This window comes from Lontra canadensis, unplaced genomic scaffold (assembly GCF_010015895.1).
Source record: "Lontra canadensis isolate GAN:19392208 unplaced genomic scaffold, GSC_riverotter_1.0 scaffold76, whole genome shotgun sequence".
Taxonomy (NCBI): domain Eukaryota; kingdom Metazoa; phylum Chordata; class Mammalia; order Carnivora; family Mustelidae; genus Lontra; species Lontra canadensis.
Window position 1 is genome coordinate 9,873,218 of NW_022631070.1, and position 19,675 is coordinate 9,892,892.

The 19,675-nt window shown below is 55.6% G+C and overlaps 1 protein-coding gene across 2 annotated transcripts in view; it reads left to right on the top strand.

Moving 5' to 3' along the window:
- Positions 1 to 6,157: 6,157 nt before the first annotated feature.
- DIP2C (disco interacting protein 2 homolog C) overlaps positions 6,158 to 19,675 on the top strand; it is a 363,208-nt gene continuing 349,690 nt past the window's right edge. For both annotated transcript variants that reach the window (XM_032881692.1, XM_032881693.1), the window contains exon 1: positions 6,158 to 6,242. In XM_032881692.1, coding sequence (XP_032737583.1) covers positions 6,158 to 6,242 — 85 coding nt within the window. The remainder of the gene's footprint in view (positions 6,243 to 19,675) is intronic.

Sequence of the window (19,675 nt, forward strand, 5' to 3'; positions counted from 1 at the left end):
TAAAGAAAAAAAAAAAAGAAAATGCTGCTAAGAAGATCATAAGGAAGAGAAGATGCCTTTACTGTCCCAAAATAATCCAGTCTAAGCAGACCCATGCAGCTCATACCACACAGCCCACTGGCCCATCCGTCTGCAGACTGGGCCGCTATGGTCTGCCCTTTCCCTTCTGCCCTGATGTGTTCACTCCCTACAGGTTCTTGTAGAAGCATCCCTTCCATCCAGCAAGTGCCTCTGAACCCTTGCCTCAGGCTCTGCTTCTTGGGAGCCTGCCGGACCTCACCGCAGTCCATTTATGTGACTGGGAGCATGGCAGGAAGATAGAGATACAACTCCCACCGTAACTGGGGTTTGGTTTTGCCTGGACTGCTCAGCCCCTCCTGCTCCCACCCAGTCCCGTTCTCAAAGGACCAACTTTATCTTCTCATTCAGGATGGGGTGATGGTGAGGAGGCCGAGACCCCAGAGTCCTGGGGACTCTCTCCACCGCGTACGGTCTGCCATGGACAGTATAGCACCATGTTCTGTGTTTTTTGGTTTTTTTGAAAGATTTTACTTATTTATTTATTAGAGAGAAAGTGAGAGAGCACACGAGAGCACACAAGCCGGGGGAGGGACAGGGACAAGCGGACTGTGTTGAGCATGAGCCTGACGCAGGGCTAGGTCCCACGACCCTGAGATCATGAGCTGAGCCGAGATCAGGAGTCGGACGCTCAACCGACTGCACCCCCCGGGCACTCCAAGCGTCGTGTTCTTGGTTTTTATTTGTTCTCTTTGAGTGTATGTGGGAGCTGGTACGGACTCCCTGAAAACACTGCTTGTGATTATCTTCATGATAACAGGATTCTGCCTTTTACGCAACTAAATTGTTTAGACGGCAGCACAGACGTGGCGGTGGAGCGTAACCTGGCGCGGTCGAGGCCGGTCGGGACTGCGCTGCACGTGGTACGTAGAGGTAGTTTCCATTTTGAAGGGATGAGTCAATTTTGAATTTTGCTTTTATGATGCTGTGGATTTTGGATGGCAAGATTTGAGTCTTCAACTACCCTTTTCTCTTCGACTTCAAAAGCTTATGTTTTAAGCTCTCAAAAAACCTTCTATCTGAGAACACTTTACAAAATCTTGAATTAAAAAAGCCTGCGTGTCTCTTGTCTCAGCGACTAAGTGATATGAGTTCTGGGAATGACAGTCTTGACATTAGCTTAATTAAGCCAGACATTAGTCATTCGTAATTGGCAAAGGAAATACGGCATAAAATATGATGCCGTCTAAGACCAAATGGGACTAATAATTTGTGCTTTGTGCTACCACAGCACCGTTAGTACGAGTGATTAACAAGTCACTAAAATGATCAGAAATACTTACCTTATTGATAATTGTATATTGATTTGTAATAATGGATGCAAGGAAACACTTGGGCTATTTTTCTGAGATAAATTTCACACTCTTGTTTTTCCATCAAGAAGTCTGACTCACTGTTCAATCCTCAGCGCTTCCAGCAACAGCGTGGAAAACCCAATTAATTGTGGGATTCTTTGGATTACTTCTTGCTTCTTCTCTTTTGCCTTTATTCCCGTTCTTAGTAGGGAAACAGGTGGGATAATTCTTCGCTTCCTGAGGAAGATGGCAGAGACGAAACGCACATGCCCGTACAGCTCACCAGACTCAGTCACATGCATATTATTTAGTTAATTCTCTAATGATGTAAAAAAAGTCGCAAAACGTTAATGATTTCTTGCGTGCTTAGTCTCACTCTCGTGTTCAAGCTGCTTTCTAAGTACTTACTAAACCCAAACTTCCTGTATCAGATTATTCACTTTCCTTCCCTTCTTTAAACCCAGCTCACTCTACCCAAGCTGCATTGCTGATAACAGAGTGAGACCCAGACGGAAGGTGACCCCCATACAAACTGCCAGCCACAGTCCATGGGTAAATTTCAGCCCAGGAAAACGGGGTCATCACTGGTAGACGATCAAGTGCTTACGGAGAAACTACCGCAGTATCTTACAAGCAGCTCTTCCTAATGACTTTGGAAAAGGTAAAAAACATCACGAGGTTGGGATCCCCGGAAGAAAGCACAGCGTGAACAAACCCCACGTGTTCTGATAAGGAGGGAGATAATCAGCTCTTAGCAGCAGCCAGGCTTCGGAAGTGAAGGTCCGACTCTGAGAGCCGCTTCTGAAGGGAAGCCATCCCTCTGCGCCCTCGCGTGCCACGGGGGCGGCCTCCTTCATAAGGAAGCCCTCTCCGGCCCACGGATGCTGGGTCAGTACATTCCTTTACTGCTCTCGTCTGTCCCAACCACACTGTCCAAATCTGGAGCCCAGCTCCACGTGAGTGCTTAAGGTCTCTCTGCAAATTGGCTGGGGATTTTCTGAATTCACAGGTGGGCAAAGAGTGGTGACAAAGGACCCAAAACAGGAAAGCAAGGTTTAGAGAGAGGCACCGAAATCCTTGCTGGCGTGATTAATCACTTAACTGGCTTTATATAGCTGCCCTCCATGGAGCTCAAAACACTGTCTCCAGGACCTGCCTAGCCGGGACCGCACAGGACCCGCGTGCGCTTCCCATGCCGTGTTTCCACGTTTCTCCAGTCGGCGAGCCTCTGGCAGGCTGCTCCGGGCTCGCCAGGGTAATCCCGCCTCCTCACACCGCTCCTCCTCACACCTCGATGTTTTGTGCCGTGTCTCAGACCCTCTGGGCTCTGTTGCATAAAGGCTGGCTTCTCTGATAAGTCAAACCGCGCCGGCGCGCTCACAGACGCCGTGAGGTCTCACCGCTCTCAGGGAGCCGTCGTGAGACTTTCCAGGGCTTTCTGAAAAGAACTCCTATGGCGGAATTTACAGGACTTTGGGCAGACCTTGGAAGGCAACAGCCCTCAGCATTTATTCAGTTCATTCCAATAGACCTCTACTGGGTATCGATATGTCCACCTTCACACTCATTCGCACGAGGTTTTTATACGTAGACACACACACACGTCACAGGGTTCCCACAAGCTCCCCATTGCTTGAGGCTGGCCGGGGCTGGGGCAGAACGGGGTGGGGGAGACGGTCCCCTCCCTCGCTGCAGAGCCAGACCGCACTCTGAGAAACAGCACGTTGTTTCTATGTCATTCGACACAGCGGGGAAGTTACAGATAAACTACCTGCCGGATAAGACACACCCGTGGGCGACCCATCCCAGATAGAACAGGTCGAAAAAGAGGGGTGGCGAGAACCTCCCCAACGAGGAGGGCAGGAAACGGGCTTCACAGAAGAAGTAGCATTTGAGGTGGGCATGAATGGGTGTGATGTGCTGTTTGGCCGAGACACGGGTGGAGGAGGGGAGAAGGGGACGATGGGAGGAGGGAACAGGAGGGTGGGGCACTCTGCGGGGGGCACAGCATGATGGGGGGCCATGGAGCAGAAGGGAGGGACGGAAACTATGCCAGGCCCAGAAAGCTTCAGGGTCCCATCACGGAGTCCTTTGCTCTGCAGGCAGAGAAACTGCGTCGTTGTAGAGCAAGGGGACTATGACCTGTTCAAGGTGTCGCTTGGGAAAAGCAACCTGGCAGCCATGGCAGGAAAGATTGGAAGAAGACAGGCCGGGTGGGGGTGCTCTGCAGGACTGGGTGAGGCCGGGCTGCGAGCAGAGGGGAGGGACAGATGTGTGAGACCAGCCACAGCACAGGTCATCATGAGGGGGGCGAGGCCATGATCAGAGATGAGCAGAGAGCCAGGGCTGGCAGTAGGAGGGGTTTGATTTGGGACATACCGTGTTTGAGGACATGGAGGGATTTCCAAGTGAGAGAGTCTGTCGGGCTGTTGGAAATGCCAAGTGCCCATCGCCTCCTGGTTTGTGTGTAGTGACACGAAGACCTGGGCAGTGACGACCGTCGGCTCCCAGCAGACGTCTGTCCATGTGCTTCACGCAAAATCATAGTCTGCTTTGGAGCCGAACTGAGTTGCGGATCATACGTAAGTGACCCAGGCCCATCCCTGCGTTAAACAGCGACATCACCCTGCCCGAGGAGGACTCGGCACCCGTCCTTGTTGGGAATGTGCAGTCTGCGCGCCTGCCTCGCTGCAGGGACTGGGCCCAGCGTCCTGTTCTGCCGCCCGGGATTTCCGTCAAGCCTCCGCCTGCAGCACCAGGGGGCTGGATGCCAAGGCTCCCTACCACACGGTGGCCTGTGTATCGTGAAGAGGGGACAGCGGTGGGCATACAGCTTGGCTCCCAGTGTCCGCTGGACTCGTGCCCACAGAACACGAGGCAGAGGAGCTTGGGGTTCACGCCTCTGCGGCTCATCCGTGCGCGTTCCCGCTGCTTGCCTCCCCGTTGCCCGAGGAGAAGATGTGCGTGAGAGACGCCAGCGCCTCTCAGCTGTCACTAGGTCACAACCAGGGGAACTGGGGAGACGAGGAAGGCTGGGTCTTGAGGAGCCTGCGCTTGAGGAAGATCAACAAAAGGTCAACGCGGTAAGGGCGGCAAGTAGCGGGCGCTCCGCGACGGAGAAGAGCCGTGTTAGGGACGCATGTGGGAGCGTGTGGGCGGGCAGGGCCCCCCAGGATGAAGGCACAGCGCGGAGGAAGGCGGCGAAGAGAGCGAGAGTGCCGGCGAGGGGCCCGGCAGGCCTGGAGGAGCCGGAGCTCGTGGGAAGGGCCGCAGCGTCTGCGGGCTGCGGTCCGCGGGTGGAGGGTCCCGAGTTCCCGCCGAGCGCTCGTGTTCAGGAGGCGGAGCGGGCAGCGCGGTGGCCTGCGTCTGGGCTGGGCGTGGACGCCTCTGCTGGGAGCCCCCTGCAGCCCGGGCCGGTGCGGGGCTGTGGAGAGCCGAGCGGGATGCTCCCGGAGCGTGGGAGGGGTCCGGGAGGGGCCACGGGTCACAGGATCCAGTCGTCCTGCCAGAGCCTTGAGAGGACGGAGAGGCAGAGGGTATGTGAAGGGAGGAGGAGGGGGTCTGCCGGACGCCATCGGCCTGATAACTCCGGAGACGGTGGAGGTAGCTGGAAGTCGGAAACCGGCAACTTTGGGCGTGTGGCCTTCGGGGTACAGGGGCATCCCGGCGATGCTAGTCAGTCGGACAGTGGGTGTGAGTGAGACCGCCTCTCCGAACCGGCAGGACAGAGACCGGGCTGTGGTAGTCGGCGCGCAGAGGTGACCCCGACGCGCTGGGAGCCGACCCTTGCGGGGAGGGCGTACAGGCCGTGGAAGAGAAGAGGGCCGAGGGCCATCGTGGCCGCGCGTGAGGAAGCGGGGAGCCCCGGCCCGAGGGCGTCTAGGTCCCCGTGACCGTGGGCGCTCGGGCCTCAGCCTGGTAGGGCTGCTGTGGGACGTGGGGATCGGATGATTCCATCGCGTCCTTTCTCAGGCGGGGAAACGAGCCCAGTCCGGAGCACGGATTCGCACGCGGGCACAGGCGGGCCGCTCTGGATCCGGAATCGGGAACTTCCCATCCAGTGCCCTGTGTCCACAGACCCACTGCGTTCCACAGCCTCGGCCCCAAGTGTTCATAAACGCGTTCAGCCCTCAAGGACCCAGAGCACTTCAGTTCCAACCCGCACGTTAGGCCGGGGCTCCAGCAGGTATTTTCGCCTTAAGCCTGGAGGAGGCGGAGGCTGGGCTGGGCCCGTGCGCGCGCCCCGCGCCCCCGAGCGCGCCCCGGGAGCGCGCGCTGCGCCGGCCCGCCCTTCCCGACCCCACCTCCGGTGCGCGCCCTCGCGCTCATCCCCGCACCCCCGCCTCAACCCCGGTGCGCGCTCCCGGCCGAGCACCGCCCCCCCGCCCCCCGCCAACGCGTCCCCATCCCCCCGCGCGCGCCCTCGTCCGCAGTCCCCCGCTTCCCCGTCCCCACCCCCCGCCCGGGCCCCGAGCGCGTCCCCGTTCCCGGGCGCCCCTGTCCTCCCCCCGTCCCCATCCCCACCCCCGCGCGCGCCCCCGCCGTCAGCGCTCACCGGCGGAGCGGCGGGCCGGCGGCCGGGCCGGGGGCGCGCTCGGGGGGGCCGGGCGGGGGCGCGGGCGCGAGGCCGCGTGGCGGGGCCGCGCTGAGGAGGCGCCGGGGGAGGAGCGCTCGCTGCGCCGCGCCCGGCCTGCCGCGCTCGGTGCGGGTCCGCTGGGCGCGAGGAGCGGCCAGACCGCGGCCTGCGAACAAAGGGAGGCGGCTGGGGCGGGGGCGCCGCGAGCATGGCGGACCGCGGCCTGGAGGGCATGGCTCTGCCGCTGGAGGTGCGGGCCCGGCTGGCCGAGCTGGAGCTGGAGCTGTCGGAAGGTAACAGGCCCCGCGCCCGGCCGGGCCGCGCTGGCGCGGGGAGGGCCGGGGCCAGGGCCGGGGCCCGGGCCGGGCGGGGGTCCCGGGCGGGCGTCCCGGGCGGAGGAGCGGGGCGGGCGGTGTGTGTGTGGGTGGGTGGGGGGTCCCGGGCGGGGGTGCGCGCAGCCCTGTTTCCGCCCCGGCTGCCGCGGTCTCGGCCCGGGCCCCCCGCGCTGCGGGCTTGCCGGCGGGTCTCCGCGCTGCGGCGGGGCCTGGGGCGGGGACGGGCGCCTGGGCCGGGGGCTGCCTGGGCCGGGGGCGCCTGGGCCGCGCTGCGCCGGCCTGGCGGGGAGCCGTGTCCTTGGTGCGCGTCCGTGCGCTCGCCCCGCGGCCGGAGCTGGGGACACGTCCGCGTCGCACGGCCTGAGGTGCCGGCTGGCCTTATTCTAATGCGAAACTTGGCGTTGCACTTGGGGCTGGAGCCCGGCGGTCCGGGCGTCCTGGCCTCGGCGCAGGCTGCCCTCCGGGGGAGGATCGCGCTACTATTGTTCTGTGTGTTGTGCTGGGAAGGGTGGGTGACACCGCGGAGCCTCCCCCCTCCGGCCAGGTTCGGCGTCTCGCTCTCATCTCTCGGATTGGGGATTTGTGACAGATTTGCTACAGGGATTTCAGGGAGTGTTGTATGCGGTTTCCTATTTGCTCCTAATGGTGGGGTCATGTGCTCAACTGTCATAAGTTTTCCATCGGGTTTTGCTGCCTTAGAAAGGGAGGCACGGAAGTTCCCAAATGGGAGATGTGTAATGTGTATCTGGCGTCCACCCAGCTCACCCTGCAAAGGCCACCACCACCCCGTGCGGCGGGGACAGGCTGGCTGGTTTTGAATTTACATTTGGAGCAGTTCAGCCTGGTGAACTTTTGTGTGTGTGTGTGTGTGTGTGTGCGCGCGCGCGTGTGTAACGGTTTTGTGAGGGCGGGGAGCCAGAAAGTACATTCATTCGTGCCAATTTTCATCAGCAGGGAGGAGCTGATGTTGACTTTATGTTTTCCTTTTTAACACATTCAGGGCAAGGGAGGGATAAACGTGTGGGCCATGGCGTGGTGTTAACTGCCTTCTCAGTTGACCGAGACTGGGCATTTTTCTATTTTTCTGTTTCAAATTTGGGGTTCTGCAGGGTATTGTCATGTGCTGCGATGTGAAGCAGCCCCGTGGGAGGAGAGGAGGCTGTTTCCTGGACTCTGTGTGCTCAGCAGACACTATTCCGGCTGGTGGAAGGCAGTGAGGGCTTTCTGGTATCTCGGAGGACACGAAGGCAGGGGTACAGTGCGCTGGGCTGCTGGGGACCGTACTTAGACTTAAGCTGCTGGATAGAGTGTGCACTGTGGGCAGATGGCTGGAAAGGATGGACTGGCCGTTGGAAAATATTTGCCCAAGTTCTGTGATTTTTGTCGGTGTTCAGATGGGGTTCCTCCTCCCTCTGCGGCCGTTGTGGCCCTCGCTGAGTGCTGTATTCTGGTTTTCCCGATGGCACCCGACATCATGCCATACCCCCACACATGTTTGCTGTGTCTGTGGGACTCCGACAGTACGTGTCCATACCCCATCTGTGTTAGCAAAGTGGGATGCCATCCGAACTCGACGGGACCGCAGCCCCTCCCCTGTCGGTCTGGACATCAGCTCACAGATGCTCCTCGAGGCTGGGACAGTGCTGAGGACGGGTGTCCTGGCCCCGTGCTGCATGGGGAGTGGTTACTTACAAGTGTGCACTTGGGGCAGGCGTACCTGTTCGATGACGCTGGCCTGTCATCAGCCATTCGTCTTGGAGGGTAAGGGATATATTCCGCTGTCCAGAGCGTGGCAGCAGACCGCGGTGTGCTCCGTCTAGTTCTCGGTGAACGCCTTGCATCTGTATAGATTTTTAAAAAGGGCTTAACGAGTCTCTTACCGAGTGTCTGGGCAGAGAAAGGGGTACGTGTTTGCATGTGGGAGGCACGTTATTGTTTTTCTGTCTGCGCAAACCTTGCTAGACCTGGGCTGAACGCTGAAGAATGAAACAGTCGGAGGGTGGGCGCGTTGGCCTGCCCCCCACCCCCTTGCCCCGCTGCCCCCGCACGTCAGCGGTGTCATCTGACTGGCTTTGTCCGCGCTGAGCTGACGGAGCTTTCTTCCAGGTCACTTGGTCACTTGTAACCACACGCAGCAGTTCCTCCGGCTTAAATTAGATGAATCTCCTTGTTTTCAGCGTCGCTTCGGAGAAGCCCAAAATGGGGAGGGTCAGAAATCTGTCTCTCACATTGTGGAATGTAAAAATCCCCCAGCATATCCACTTGCAAGGTGAAAAGTTAAAACAGCTTTTATCACGTTTTATCCTCAGTCATGATTCATGCGGAGAGAATTCTTTAAATTAGCCCTCATCGTTTTATGGCAATATCAGAAACTATTGTGGAAACACGTGGAATTGCCAGGGCTTCGTTCCTGCAGGGGAGGATGGAAAACAGTTGCACTTGAAGCACATAATGAAGGTTGAAAAACCAGGCAGGCTCTTCTCTCGGAGTTCCTGCTCCGCCTGCCTGCCGTCGGTCGGTGTTGTCTGTGGGGCCGGGCTCCCGGACAGGTGCAGTTTGGGTCCGTTGTTTCTGTTGTTACCCATCCCGGTGTTGTATCATGGTAGCGGGGCATGGTTTGGTAAAGGGCTGCAGGTTGACGTCTCGGCTGCAGAGCTCTGATCTTCACTTCCTGCCCTACTGGTTGCCTCCTTTTTTCATTCTCCGTCTGTGACTTCCCTGTGCTTCTCTCACTGCAGAACAGCCGTGTCAGCAAAGTGTGGGGGCTTTCTGCCGGGACATGTGGCCGGCAGCCCCTCCACGGGCGCTGACAGCCGCCAGTCCACGTGTCTGGCTCCAGTTGGTGGTGTGGGGCCGGGGTTGTGGGTTGGGGGCTCAGGGCCTTGGGGCTGGCTGCCGGGTGCCGGTGGAGTGGCCATGGCTCCTTTCCCATGCCCTTTCTCCTGAAGCATTTCTTCTTCCCTTCCAGACATTACTGCCTTTTGGAAACATGCATTTTCCTTTTTGGCTTTAGGAAGATCCCCAAATAATTTCATTAATGGGTAAATAACCATTTTTCCACTCAAGGAAAGACTTTAAATAGAAACATCAAGCCGAGTAGAGAAGAAACAGAAAAATTAATTTCTCTCGGTAGTGAGCGGCTGCTAACCTGACGGACAAGGGGTCCATGCCCACGAGTAGTTCACTGGCACATTCCTGACACCGAAGAGTGACACTGGAAAGACCGGGCACGTTGGAATGTTTGTAGATTTTCAGGGCTGTTGGGCACGAGATAACAGATGCACGTGACTCTGGAACTTGACTCCTGTCCCTGTGTTCTCAGAGGACGGAGGGCCCCATTGCTGCAGACCTCGGGGGTCTGCCCAAGCTGACACCTTAGGACCACTTCCAAGGTCAGGAAGACCCAGCCATGTCTCACACAGCCTATCCGTGTGGATCTCATCCTTACTGAAAGGACACAGCTGACTATGGAAAACAAATGTGTGAAGAAAGTGTTTTCTTGCAGATGCTCCTTGGTAATTTGTCGTAATTGGAGAGGAGGAAGGGGCGGGGTCAGCAGGTTCAGGGAGAGAGCTGGGGGCCGCCGGGACGCCCTCCGTCTGCTGTCAGACCTCAGAATCGGGGACAGGATTTACTTGTTACGTCCATCCCAGAGTTGTCCAATAGCAGGAAGTATTGTGAGTGAGATGGGATTCTTGGCACGGTGGACCTAAAATATTGTTACCTGCGTTTTAAAAAAATATTTATAAAATGGCAGCATCGGTATGTGTGGGATTTGAAATGTGTGGACGTGAATTACAAGAGTTCTTCCGAGTTAGGAAAATAGTTAAATTTGAATGTTCTTTTCTCGATGAATAAATACAGGCATCAAATGTAGCCGGGAAGCTAGGAGCTGGGAGAGTAAACACAGTCGTTAAAGGCACAGATCTGTAAAATTGTAAGACATCTGCAACACTGTAGCTATGCTTAGATCTGAGCCTGAGGGGGTCAGAGTGGTAACAATGACTCTATTTTGTTTTTTACTGGGCGTCTGGCTTTATACCCTTGTTAGGGTTTGGACGACAAGCTGTTGGATGTTGTGAGTCACTTTCTGCCTTCCTCATCCCAGCCTTTTTCAAATGGGTCGTCTCTTTTTTTAGAGCTGGCTTATTTATTTATTTATTTATTTATTTACTTTCAAAGCAGTGATTTATGGGATGAGTCGTAGCATTCTTCTGACTTGTAAAGAGAGTGTATTGGATAATCAGCGTTTTGAATCACTGTACATACGGATTCGCCAGATCAAACCCTCCTCGTATTAGTAATGACCGTGCCCAGTTGCCGCTACAATGGCTCAAGCACCCTGAAAACCTCAGGTTCTGGCTGCAGTTGCCGGACTTCGTTCTGTGTGTCACTGCTTATCGTGGGGCTAGGGGGCATTTTATCGGTGGTACTGGGCAAGGCCCCTGCACGATGTGATGGGTTCCTGGCCGCACTGCATCAGGGTGGCACCATTCTTGCATTCCGGCCTCCCCGTCTCCACACCTGTGCTCTCAAGGTTGCCCACTCTAGTTCTTTTTCTGGTGACCTGTGTGTGTGTGCGCGTGCGCGTGCCATTCAGAGGTGACCTATTGTTACCGGTGCTCTGTTCTTTTCTGCTAAGAGGGACAAAAACTTGTCACGTCTCAAAAGAAGTAATTGCATCCATTTGTTCGTGATCATAATAAAGAGCGGTCTCAAAGAGGAGACGCTAATTGGGAATCCCAGCTGGTGTGGGGTAAGAATGTCGGAGTCAACATGCGGAAGGAAACACTGTTCGTCCTCTCCAGCCATGCCTCTCCTCTGCTGCTTTCTTGGGGACCCAGTTGGAGTTATTAATTTTATAAGCCTTTGAGACAAATAAAGTGGGAAAATGCTAAGATATTAGTTGTAAAAATTAAAATTACAGCAAGCAGTTCCTTCCGGGGCAGGAGGGTTGCTGTTTAGTTTTGCTGCTGGTGAGTGTCTTGGGTAGTAAAATGGGCTGTCTGTGCTGTGTACATTGCAAATGGAGACGCTCCTTACTGAAGGGCTTTGTACAGCGGGCGCTACAAATCAGGAAAAAAAAAGACTAAACTATTCAAGATAATGAGACATGAAGGCATTCTGTGGTTATACTGGGTTAGGAATGTATCTTTTTCTTCCGGGCTGCTGGTTTTACAGCATGTGCTTGCTGTTTGGGTTGGAAATCTGTGTCCTAATGAGAAGATTGAAGCCCGTGGGCCAGATCCAAACTATTCAGAGAGAGGATTCATTACGTTTTTATTCATAAATATGAACAACTGACTTTTTTCTTTATTGAATTATCTGGCTTGTCAGGTCATTTGGTAATTTAATAATAGTGAATAATAATTTAAACATTATGTAGAATTCACGTGACACACATCATCTCTTCGTCTGGGCTGCTTTAGATACACCTGGCTCCGGGCTGAGCCCTTGGCTGGGGAGGAAGGCGCTCACGGGTCTGCCTTCTCTCCTGGGCGCTGGTCCCGTGCAGAGAGAAACTGGATTCCCGAATCACGGAATGGTTCCGCTCGCATTCTGACCAAGCGGCGTCTGACCGAGCGGCTTACAGATGCAGCTTGCCCTCTGTGAGGAGTTCGTAAAGCAAAGAAAAGCTGGGGGAGGGGAGAGGCTCACACGCCCCGGAGTCTCCTTAGCGAGCAGGGGCCTGTCGCCGTGTTTTGACACAGAGTCACGCTCCTTGACATCATCACTCAGGAAAACCACGAGTGTCTGTTTTGAATCATTGCGTTACTGTCTGTTCCCCTTTCTGGCCGAGCTGAAATTCCCTTCCTTGTAAAGATGAAGTTGGCACGAAGTCACCCTGACGACCTTTCTGAGAACTATCAAGAGATGCTTCCTGGGGAAGAGTAGATTTCTTAGGCCATTGTACCTGAAATGAAAACGGAAATGTAGACTGTGTTATTAATTAGCCTCCGCGGGAGATCCTGAGTTTCTTTATGAGTAAACTGACCCAAGCAGGGATTACCTCTTACACTGCAGATAGAGCATGGCCAGTCGCACTGCAGTTCCCCGGGTGCCGATGGACGTCGCTCACAGACCCTCAGGGAAGGTGTCGGGCACATTTAAGGGCAGTTGGAAGTCTGCTATTATCAGAGGGAAGGAAGACGTGGAATATTTTCGTTGGACAAATGCTTTAGAAAGGACAGGGTCAGTTGGCAGCCATCAGTTTGAGGGAACAGGATTTTAGCACGGTGGCAACTTAAAGCCCCAAGTTCCCTTTTTCACTTGTGGACGACCTTCTTCTGTGCTTCCTGGATCTCTTTGGATGTTTTCCTAAATCCTGTTTGTGGGGATCTGTGGGAGGATCTTGAGGTTTCTCTGGACTGGACACAGGAGTCTATTGAGATGGCCGCTTCCTGACCTCCGTGCGTCTGGAGCATTTGCGGGTCCTGCTGGCTCCCCCGCTCACAGCACAATCGTAGGTGAGTGAGCGAGTCTCCCAGCCTCTGTTCCCTGAGCGGTCCGGGGGAGCCACCAACCCTCCCTGCAGGGTGGTACTGAGGGTCAGCGACGCCTGCTCTGTGGATCCCCAGCCCCCTCTTCTGTCCCGGTGTGTCCCCAGACAGAGCTGCTGTGCTTGTGACCCCGCCCTCCCTGCCGCTGAGTCGCTCAGTCCGAGAAGCTGGCCCACGTGGGCTCGGGCACAGGTGCATCTGCGAAGTGCATCGTGTTGGGCTGTGGTCCTGCCGCGTCCGGGACCGGGTTGGACTCCGGCCTGGATTATTCCCAGAGCTTCCCGGGAAGCTGTGGGACCTGCCCCCGAGGCTCTGAATCCCACCGGCTGGGACTCGGGGGGATTTGCGTTCCTCAGTCTCCGAGGATGTGGCCACGGGGCCGCACACAGCTGCTTGTCAGCCAGTACCCGGCGACGCGTGGCACGGGGGCTGACCAGGTGGGCTCCTGGGAGCTGGGGCGTGACCGAGAGGCCAGGCCGCGGTCAGCATGCCGAGCCTGCCTTGCTGTGGCAAGGCCCTGTGCCCTGCCGGCCGAGCACCCCAGGCCGTAGCTCTCCGATGACATTGGGGCGCCCTGGGCTCCATCCAGCCTGCACGGTGGCCCGTCACCGGCCAGTGCCGCTTCACTACGATTGTGAGTGGGACCTTTTCCTCGCTGACTTCAGTAGTTTCTTTTCCTTTTTATTTTAATTGTTTTATTATTTTTAAAGATTTCTTTATCCTCAAGAGGGAGCGAGGGAGCTCACCCGAGCAGGAGCGGGAGGGGCAGAGGGAGAGAAGCCCAGCGGACCCCATGCTGAGTGCAGGTCTCTGGGGAGGGAGAGCGAGACCCCAAGCCAAGACTGGGCGTCAGGGGCTGAGCCGTCCGGGCCAGCGGGCGCCCCGTGTACACTTCTTATAAAACAAAAACTAGCCGTAGGGCGTTGAAGCCCTCCTGTCCCCTCAAACCCGCGCCCTATGGACTTAATGGTTTTGCAGAAGTTACGTGCCCTGCCTGTTTGAAAATCACATGTGCCAGGAAGCTGGAGAAGGACGCCGTGCTCGATTCTTAAGTGGGCACTAACAGGCTCTTTTGTTCTTACTGGTTTTGGCAAATATAGTGGATGCTTAAAAGCTGTTGAGATTTAGGGATATAAAAACGTCTTTAAGGAGCCATTTAGGCAAGGGCATGATTGGATTAAATCTGTCATTAAAACATACACATTCAAACCTCGGAAGATGGTCCATCCACTTTCCAGGACTGAGCCTTTGCTACTAGTGCACATTGTCCTGTCCCTCCATGGCCACGAGCCAAAGTCCTAGGGCTGTCTCATGTCAGAACCTCTGTGAAAATCGGACTTGCTGTGTGGGTGGGTTGGTGTTTCATTTTGCTTTCAGCACAAGTGAGTCGAGGCTTGCTACGAGGCAAGACCGTCCCCGTGGACCCCAGCAGGACTCGGGCCGCCCGAGGACTAGCGATCGGGGTCCTTGTGCTGTTGATGGCGGCAGCCAGACCTTGAGATACTTCTCACTTAGCTGGACAGAAATTAATAGGATAAGGAAGTAGAATTTGCCCTTCTTTCTTCCCCTGTAGATGGGATGAATTATTATTTCGATGCTGTACTACTAAGGGATGTATAATGACTGTTGGTAATGTAGAATTTTTTTCCCTTTTATTAGGAAGATCTGGCCCTGGACACAGGCAGGAAGTCGCTTTAATTTCGTTTCCTTGATGACTTGTTTAGTGCTTGGCACAAGTATGATTCTGGATGGAATCTGCCCTTGATGAAAGTATAAGACAGAGGGGCTCTCCGGAAGCGTTGGAGTCCATTCTGTCTCCCGTGAAGAGCAGAGGGCAAGGCACTGGGGAGGGACTCTGCCCAGAGAGCGGCCCGGGTGGGTGTATTCCTTGGCTGGTAGGCAGGAGACCGGGCTCCTGGAGGGGATCCTGGAGGGGAATTCGGACCAGAGCCGGGAAGCTCACAAGGCTGGCGGCCTCGGTGGGGTCGGTTTTGGTGACCGTGCTGTGTTCTTGAAGGGCGGTGTGGGGCGGGGAGCAGTGTTTGGAACGTCAGCATTCCTGGACACTAAGATACAAAGTAAACCTTATAATTGCATGCTCCCTGTTGCTTTCACGTTGATCTTTTTAAATCTTTTTAAAATATTTTCTCAGGAAACGCCATCCTCTTTGAATAGATGAGAGACTGGATTTCGTATGGTTAGAAATTCGTTACCATCGCTAGAGCCTCAGTTTCCTGACAGCGTTCGACACCCGAGATTGGGCGGCCAGTCTCTCATCCGGGCTCCTTCTGAGACCGGGACTGGGAGCTTTGTGGCGGCCGGGGGCGCTCTTGGGGGCGGGGGGGGGGCGCGGACAGCGAGTCCTGGGAAGATGCTCCCATGCCCTTGGACTTGGTTGTAATGGGGCTGAGGCTTATACTGTGTGTTCTCTGAGCTGGCTGCCTCGGAAACCACATTTAAAGTGGAATTTGTCATCTGGGGACCGATACGTGGTGTCCGTTATACAACCCTTCCCATTTTCTGTGTGTTTGAAACTCATTTCTCAAGGAAGATAAATGGAAAATGTGGCCCCTTTGGGCTAACTTTTCTGTACAGCACCCTTTAGAATCAGGAAGCTGGGTCATATGGTTTTATCAGAAATATTAATCGTTTTGGTCAAGAGACAATGCCGTTAATTCTTGCTTGTGTTTCTGGGAAAAATATTCTAAATGAGGTTCCAGGAATAGCTTCTTCAGCATGTCTACAAGGAAAGAGTGACCTCTCAGAGCTTCCCTATCACTTACAAGGATGATGGTGGTTGGTTTAAGCAGTCACCCGTCACTTAGGAGGCAATCAATTTTTAGTTTTATGCAGAGTGCTTTTACTCCAAGCGAAGTGCCCGTTCTGATCTCCAGTCCCTGCAGGGATGAGCCCGGCTTCTCTCTGTCCCCAGGGAGCTGGAGTCTTGTCGGTAGGAATGGACGGTTCAGAATGTGGACTTTTAAATCAGATGCTGCAAATCGAACTCTTTTTTTTGTTTATGTGGACAGTCTCTCCCTCCGTGACGGAGACCTCCTCTGCACCTGTCTCCCGAAGTGGGGGGCACGTCTGTGTGTTTTAGCCGCCGCTCCCCACCTGCCCCGTGTGTGCGAGTGCTGCATCCGTGCCTCCCGTGTATTACTTCTCCGGGACTGGCAGCCCAAGTGAAGGGACATGTGTCTCCTGAGAAAGGACCCCCCCCCCCCCGAGAGCTCGGCCAGGGCCCTGTGCCTGCGCGTGAGGTCCACGTAGCCGGCTTCGTCCCAGGAGCCCTTGCGGACAGCGCCCTGACCCCTGCTTCTCACTTTGCTGCTTCCCCACCTTGAGGCCTGCTCTCACACCGTGCATCCGTCCAATCCAAACTAGGAAGGAGAAGTTGTACAAAGATGCCAGGTTTCATGGTGAATGTGATTTTTTTAAAAAACCTATTTACTGGTATACACCCTAAATGTTTTTTCCAGCTAACGTAATGATTATGCGCTATTACTGGTTCAGAGTTCTTCGAAGGGTATTTTAGGAATCTAGTCCCTACCATCCTTTATTTTCATAACTATAATCTGCTTCGTAAAGTCATCAGGATGTGGCTTTCTTTTGTTTTCCTATTTTCAGTTTCAGACCCTCGAGAGGAAGCTATTTAGTGGTTACTTGTAATCGTGAAGAGAGTCTAGTGATTGCAGGAACTTGTTAGGGCAGATTTTTTTTTTTTTAGTTGAAGTGTGGTTAACATACAGTGTTTCTGGTGTACAGCGTAGGTTGTGTACATTGTATACATAATGAAATGCTCCCCACGATACGTGCAGTCACCACCTGTCATCCTGCTTCTGTCACCAGGGTTATTCCAGTGTTACTGACGATATTGTCTGCTGCTCTTCTCCTCCCGGTGACTTGGTTTTTGACTACGTGTGTGAGCATGTGAACCCTTTTGCCGGTGTTGCCTCCTCACGTCTCCCTCCCCTCTGACAACAACCAGTTTATTCTGTTTCTGTTTTGTTCGTCTGCGTTTTTAGCTTCCACACGAGTCTTACAGCTTCCTTCACGACGTGTAAATAACTGTTTAAAACAGGTGGGACTTTCGTGAGACACTCGGCCCTCCTGGGATATTGTCTCGTCACGTAGACCCTCCACCTGTGCTCTCCCCTCTTCCCTGGTTAGCCCCGTTTGCAGTGGAATTGTGGATCCGCGCATCTAGGATGGCCCTGCTGCCGTGTGCGCGTCAGCCTGTCGGCCTTGCCCTAGAGCGTTGTTGTGGACGGGACACCCTCCCATTTCCTCAGTTAAAAACCGTATAGCCCTTCGTGAATGAGGAGAAATTTGCCAGTATCAGGGACCCCCGAAGACTTTGTTGAGTAAACTCCAGAGCAAAGATGGTTTTACGGGTTCACCGTGGACTTGTCTGGGGACCGCTCTGCTCTGGGGAGCCCCGTGACCAGTTGAAGCAGAGAGCAGGAGGGTCCACTCTCTCTTCGGCTCTCTGTGCGAGCTTATGATCGCTTTTATTCCGCAGGCGGTGAGAGCCGCTCCGTCTCGCTAGGGCCGTGGTCATCGGAATTAAGGGAAACGACCATTTTCCAGCGTGAGTTTCTCGAATCTGAAGCTGCCCCTGCCCCGTAGAGCAGCCCCGTCTTGAAGAACGGGAGGGGTTGACTCTGCGTGGATTATGTTAACGTGGTCATTCCGGTTGAGTCATTACACTGCATGGTGAATTGATTTTTCTCTTTCCATTTATCTTGGTGCTGGAGCGTCTCCAGGAGCTCACCTGCAGGCGCGGGTGGAAGTGCGCTGCTGTTCCACGTAACTTGGGCTAACCGGGTCTCTGCGAGACGGCCAGAGGCCTGTATGTAATTTCCGCTTACGACTTGGTTCTCAACCCTAAACTCTTCTGACGTTCTCTCTTCCTCCCGTGCTCATGCCTTCCTCTTCCTCCTTCCTCTGTCTTCTTTTTGACCCATGGCCCTTAGCTGCGGGGCGTGTGTTGGGCGGGCTGGGGGTCCTGACTGCCCGAATCCTTCCTCACCTTTGCAAAGCGCTTCTTTGGAGCAAGACACCGGTGAACAGGCTTCCCAGGGCTTTAAGGACCACCGGTGTTGTTGGTCTGGAAAATTGTAACCCTTTTTCCTTGGGCTTTTTCGGCTGACGTCTCTCTGCCGCATCGGTGACTCCCCACACCAGCCACATGTCCTTTGGCTCTGGGGGCCCGTTGCAGCACGGGCTGCAAGCAGAGCCATCAACTCGTTCTACAAAGAACTCCCCTGACGCTGTCGCTGGGCCAGGGTGGCGGGTGCCTGTCTCCAGGGATCCCAGCATCGGCCTCTCGCCGCCCACAAAGTCTGAAGGCAGACAGAGGAGTGGTGGTGAAACGAGAAACGCATGTGTTTCCTTAAGGCCCCTACCAAGAAGATATCCACGTGCGCATAAGGAAACGTGGGTCAGAGGTGGCTGAGTACGTGTAGGTGGGCACGAAGCGTGAACAGATCACGGTCTGGGGTCTGTCACGGGCGGGGCTTGCCGGCTCCTGACAGTCCTTACTGCTGGGGGATGCGGTCTGGGTTTCCATCGGGGGCTGCGTTGTCAGAGACAAGCTTCCCGGCAGAACCCAGCTGGCAAGTCTGAGGTCAGACAGAGGCGGCTCCTTGCCCCATCCGGACCCTTCCCCAGCCCCAGAGCTGGCTGTCCTCTGTCCCCGGGAGTGACCCTGAGGGTCTGGGCCTCTGTCGGGAGCGGCTCGGGCTGAAGCACGTCGGAGATGCGAAACTGGCACCGCGGCTCGTGGGCGGAGGCCGGACATGCTTTGATCTCATGTTGGCTGGGATGTTGGATGACCTTTTTGAGACAAGCAGCAGGCTTTTGTCATGCCTCGTAGAATTTCTGTCGTTCCTACGGGAGGTGTGTGCCTGTTTTAAGGAGGCAAATATGTTCATAACGGAAGTGCTTTCTGAAGAAGATAGGGGTTTGCCAGGAGGAGGCTTCTCTGAGGCTGAGGGACCTGCCCTGTGCCGGTGGGAAGCGTGGCCCAGTCATACTGGATTCCAGAGTTTGGTAGGGGCGGGACGGAGGGAGGCTGCTCCTGCCCTCCGAGTGCTTTTGAACAGTGCTCCTTTTCTCCAGCGTGCAGATAATACTGAGACGTTAGGGGAGGGATGACAGTTGTTTCTGTGACGCAGAAGATGGAAGTAAGCCTCTCATCAGAGCGGACAGGGCAGTGGGGCCGGCCATCGCCAGGGTGGAATTACATGACAGGAGCTCGCCCGGAGCTCAGAGGCGGGAGGGTCTGGGCCATGGGGCTGGGTGTCCTGGGTGTGGCTTCTGCCTGGGGCTGCCAGCCGAGTGCCCCGGGGACTCGTATGTCCTGCTCCAGCGGCCTCCTCCTGCTCCCTTGCCCCTCAGGCCGAGGCACTGGGCTTCTTGGGCCGGGGTCCTGGGCCCCGAGTGTGATGAGATGGTCACCTCTGGGCCTTTCCGTCATCGGGGCTGGGCGAGGGGCTGGGAGCACTGCTCTGCTCTGCTCTCCGCGCAGGTCTAGCGGGTGGACGGACGCTAAGGCTGCACGAGTGCTCTTCAACACTGACCCCTGAGCAGAAACTTACGCCCGCAAAGGCTGCGTCCCCAGAGATGACCTTGGCTCACCCTCCTACTGTCTGCGCAAGTTTCGGAAATGGAGGCGCAGGCACTGGGGATGGGACTCCTTCCAGTCCCGGCCCCGGCTGCTCCCCTCCGAGGGCTGGGCTCGGCGGGGGAACCACGAGCAGCAGAGCTGCTGGTGCCTGTGGTTTCCAGCCGTGTCCTGCATGGATTGTGTGTGTGCGGGGGGCCGTCTATGCAGCCCATCCCCCACCCCCTGCCACGGTTCCTGCCAGCGCTGGGGTCTCCCCACTG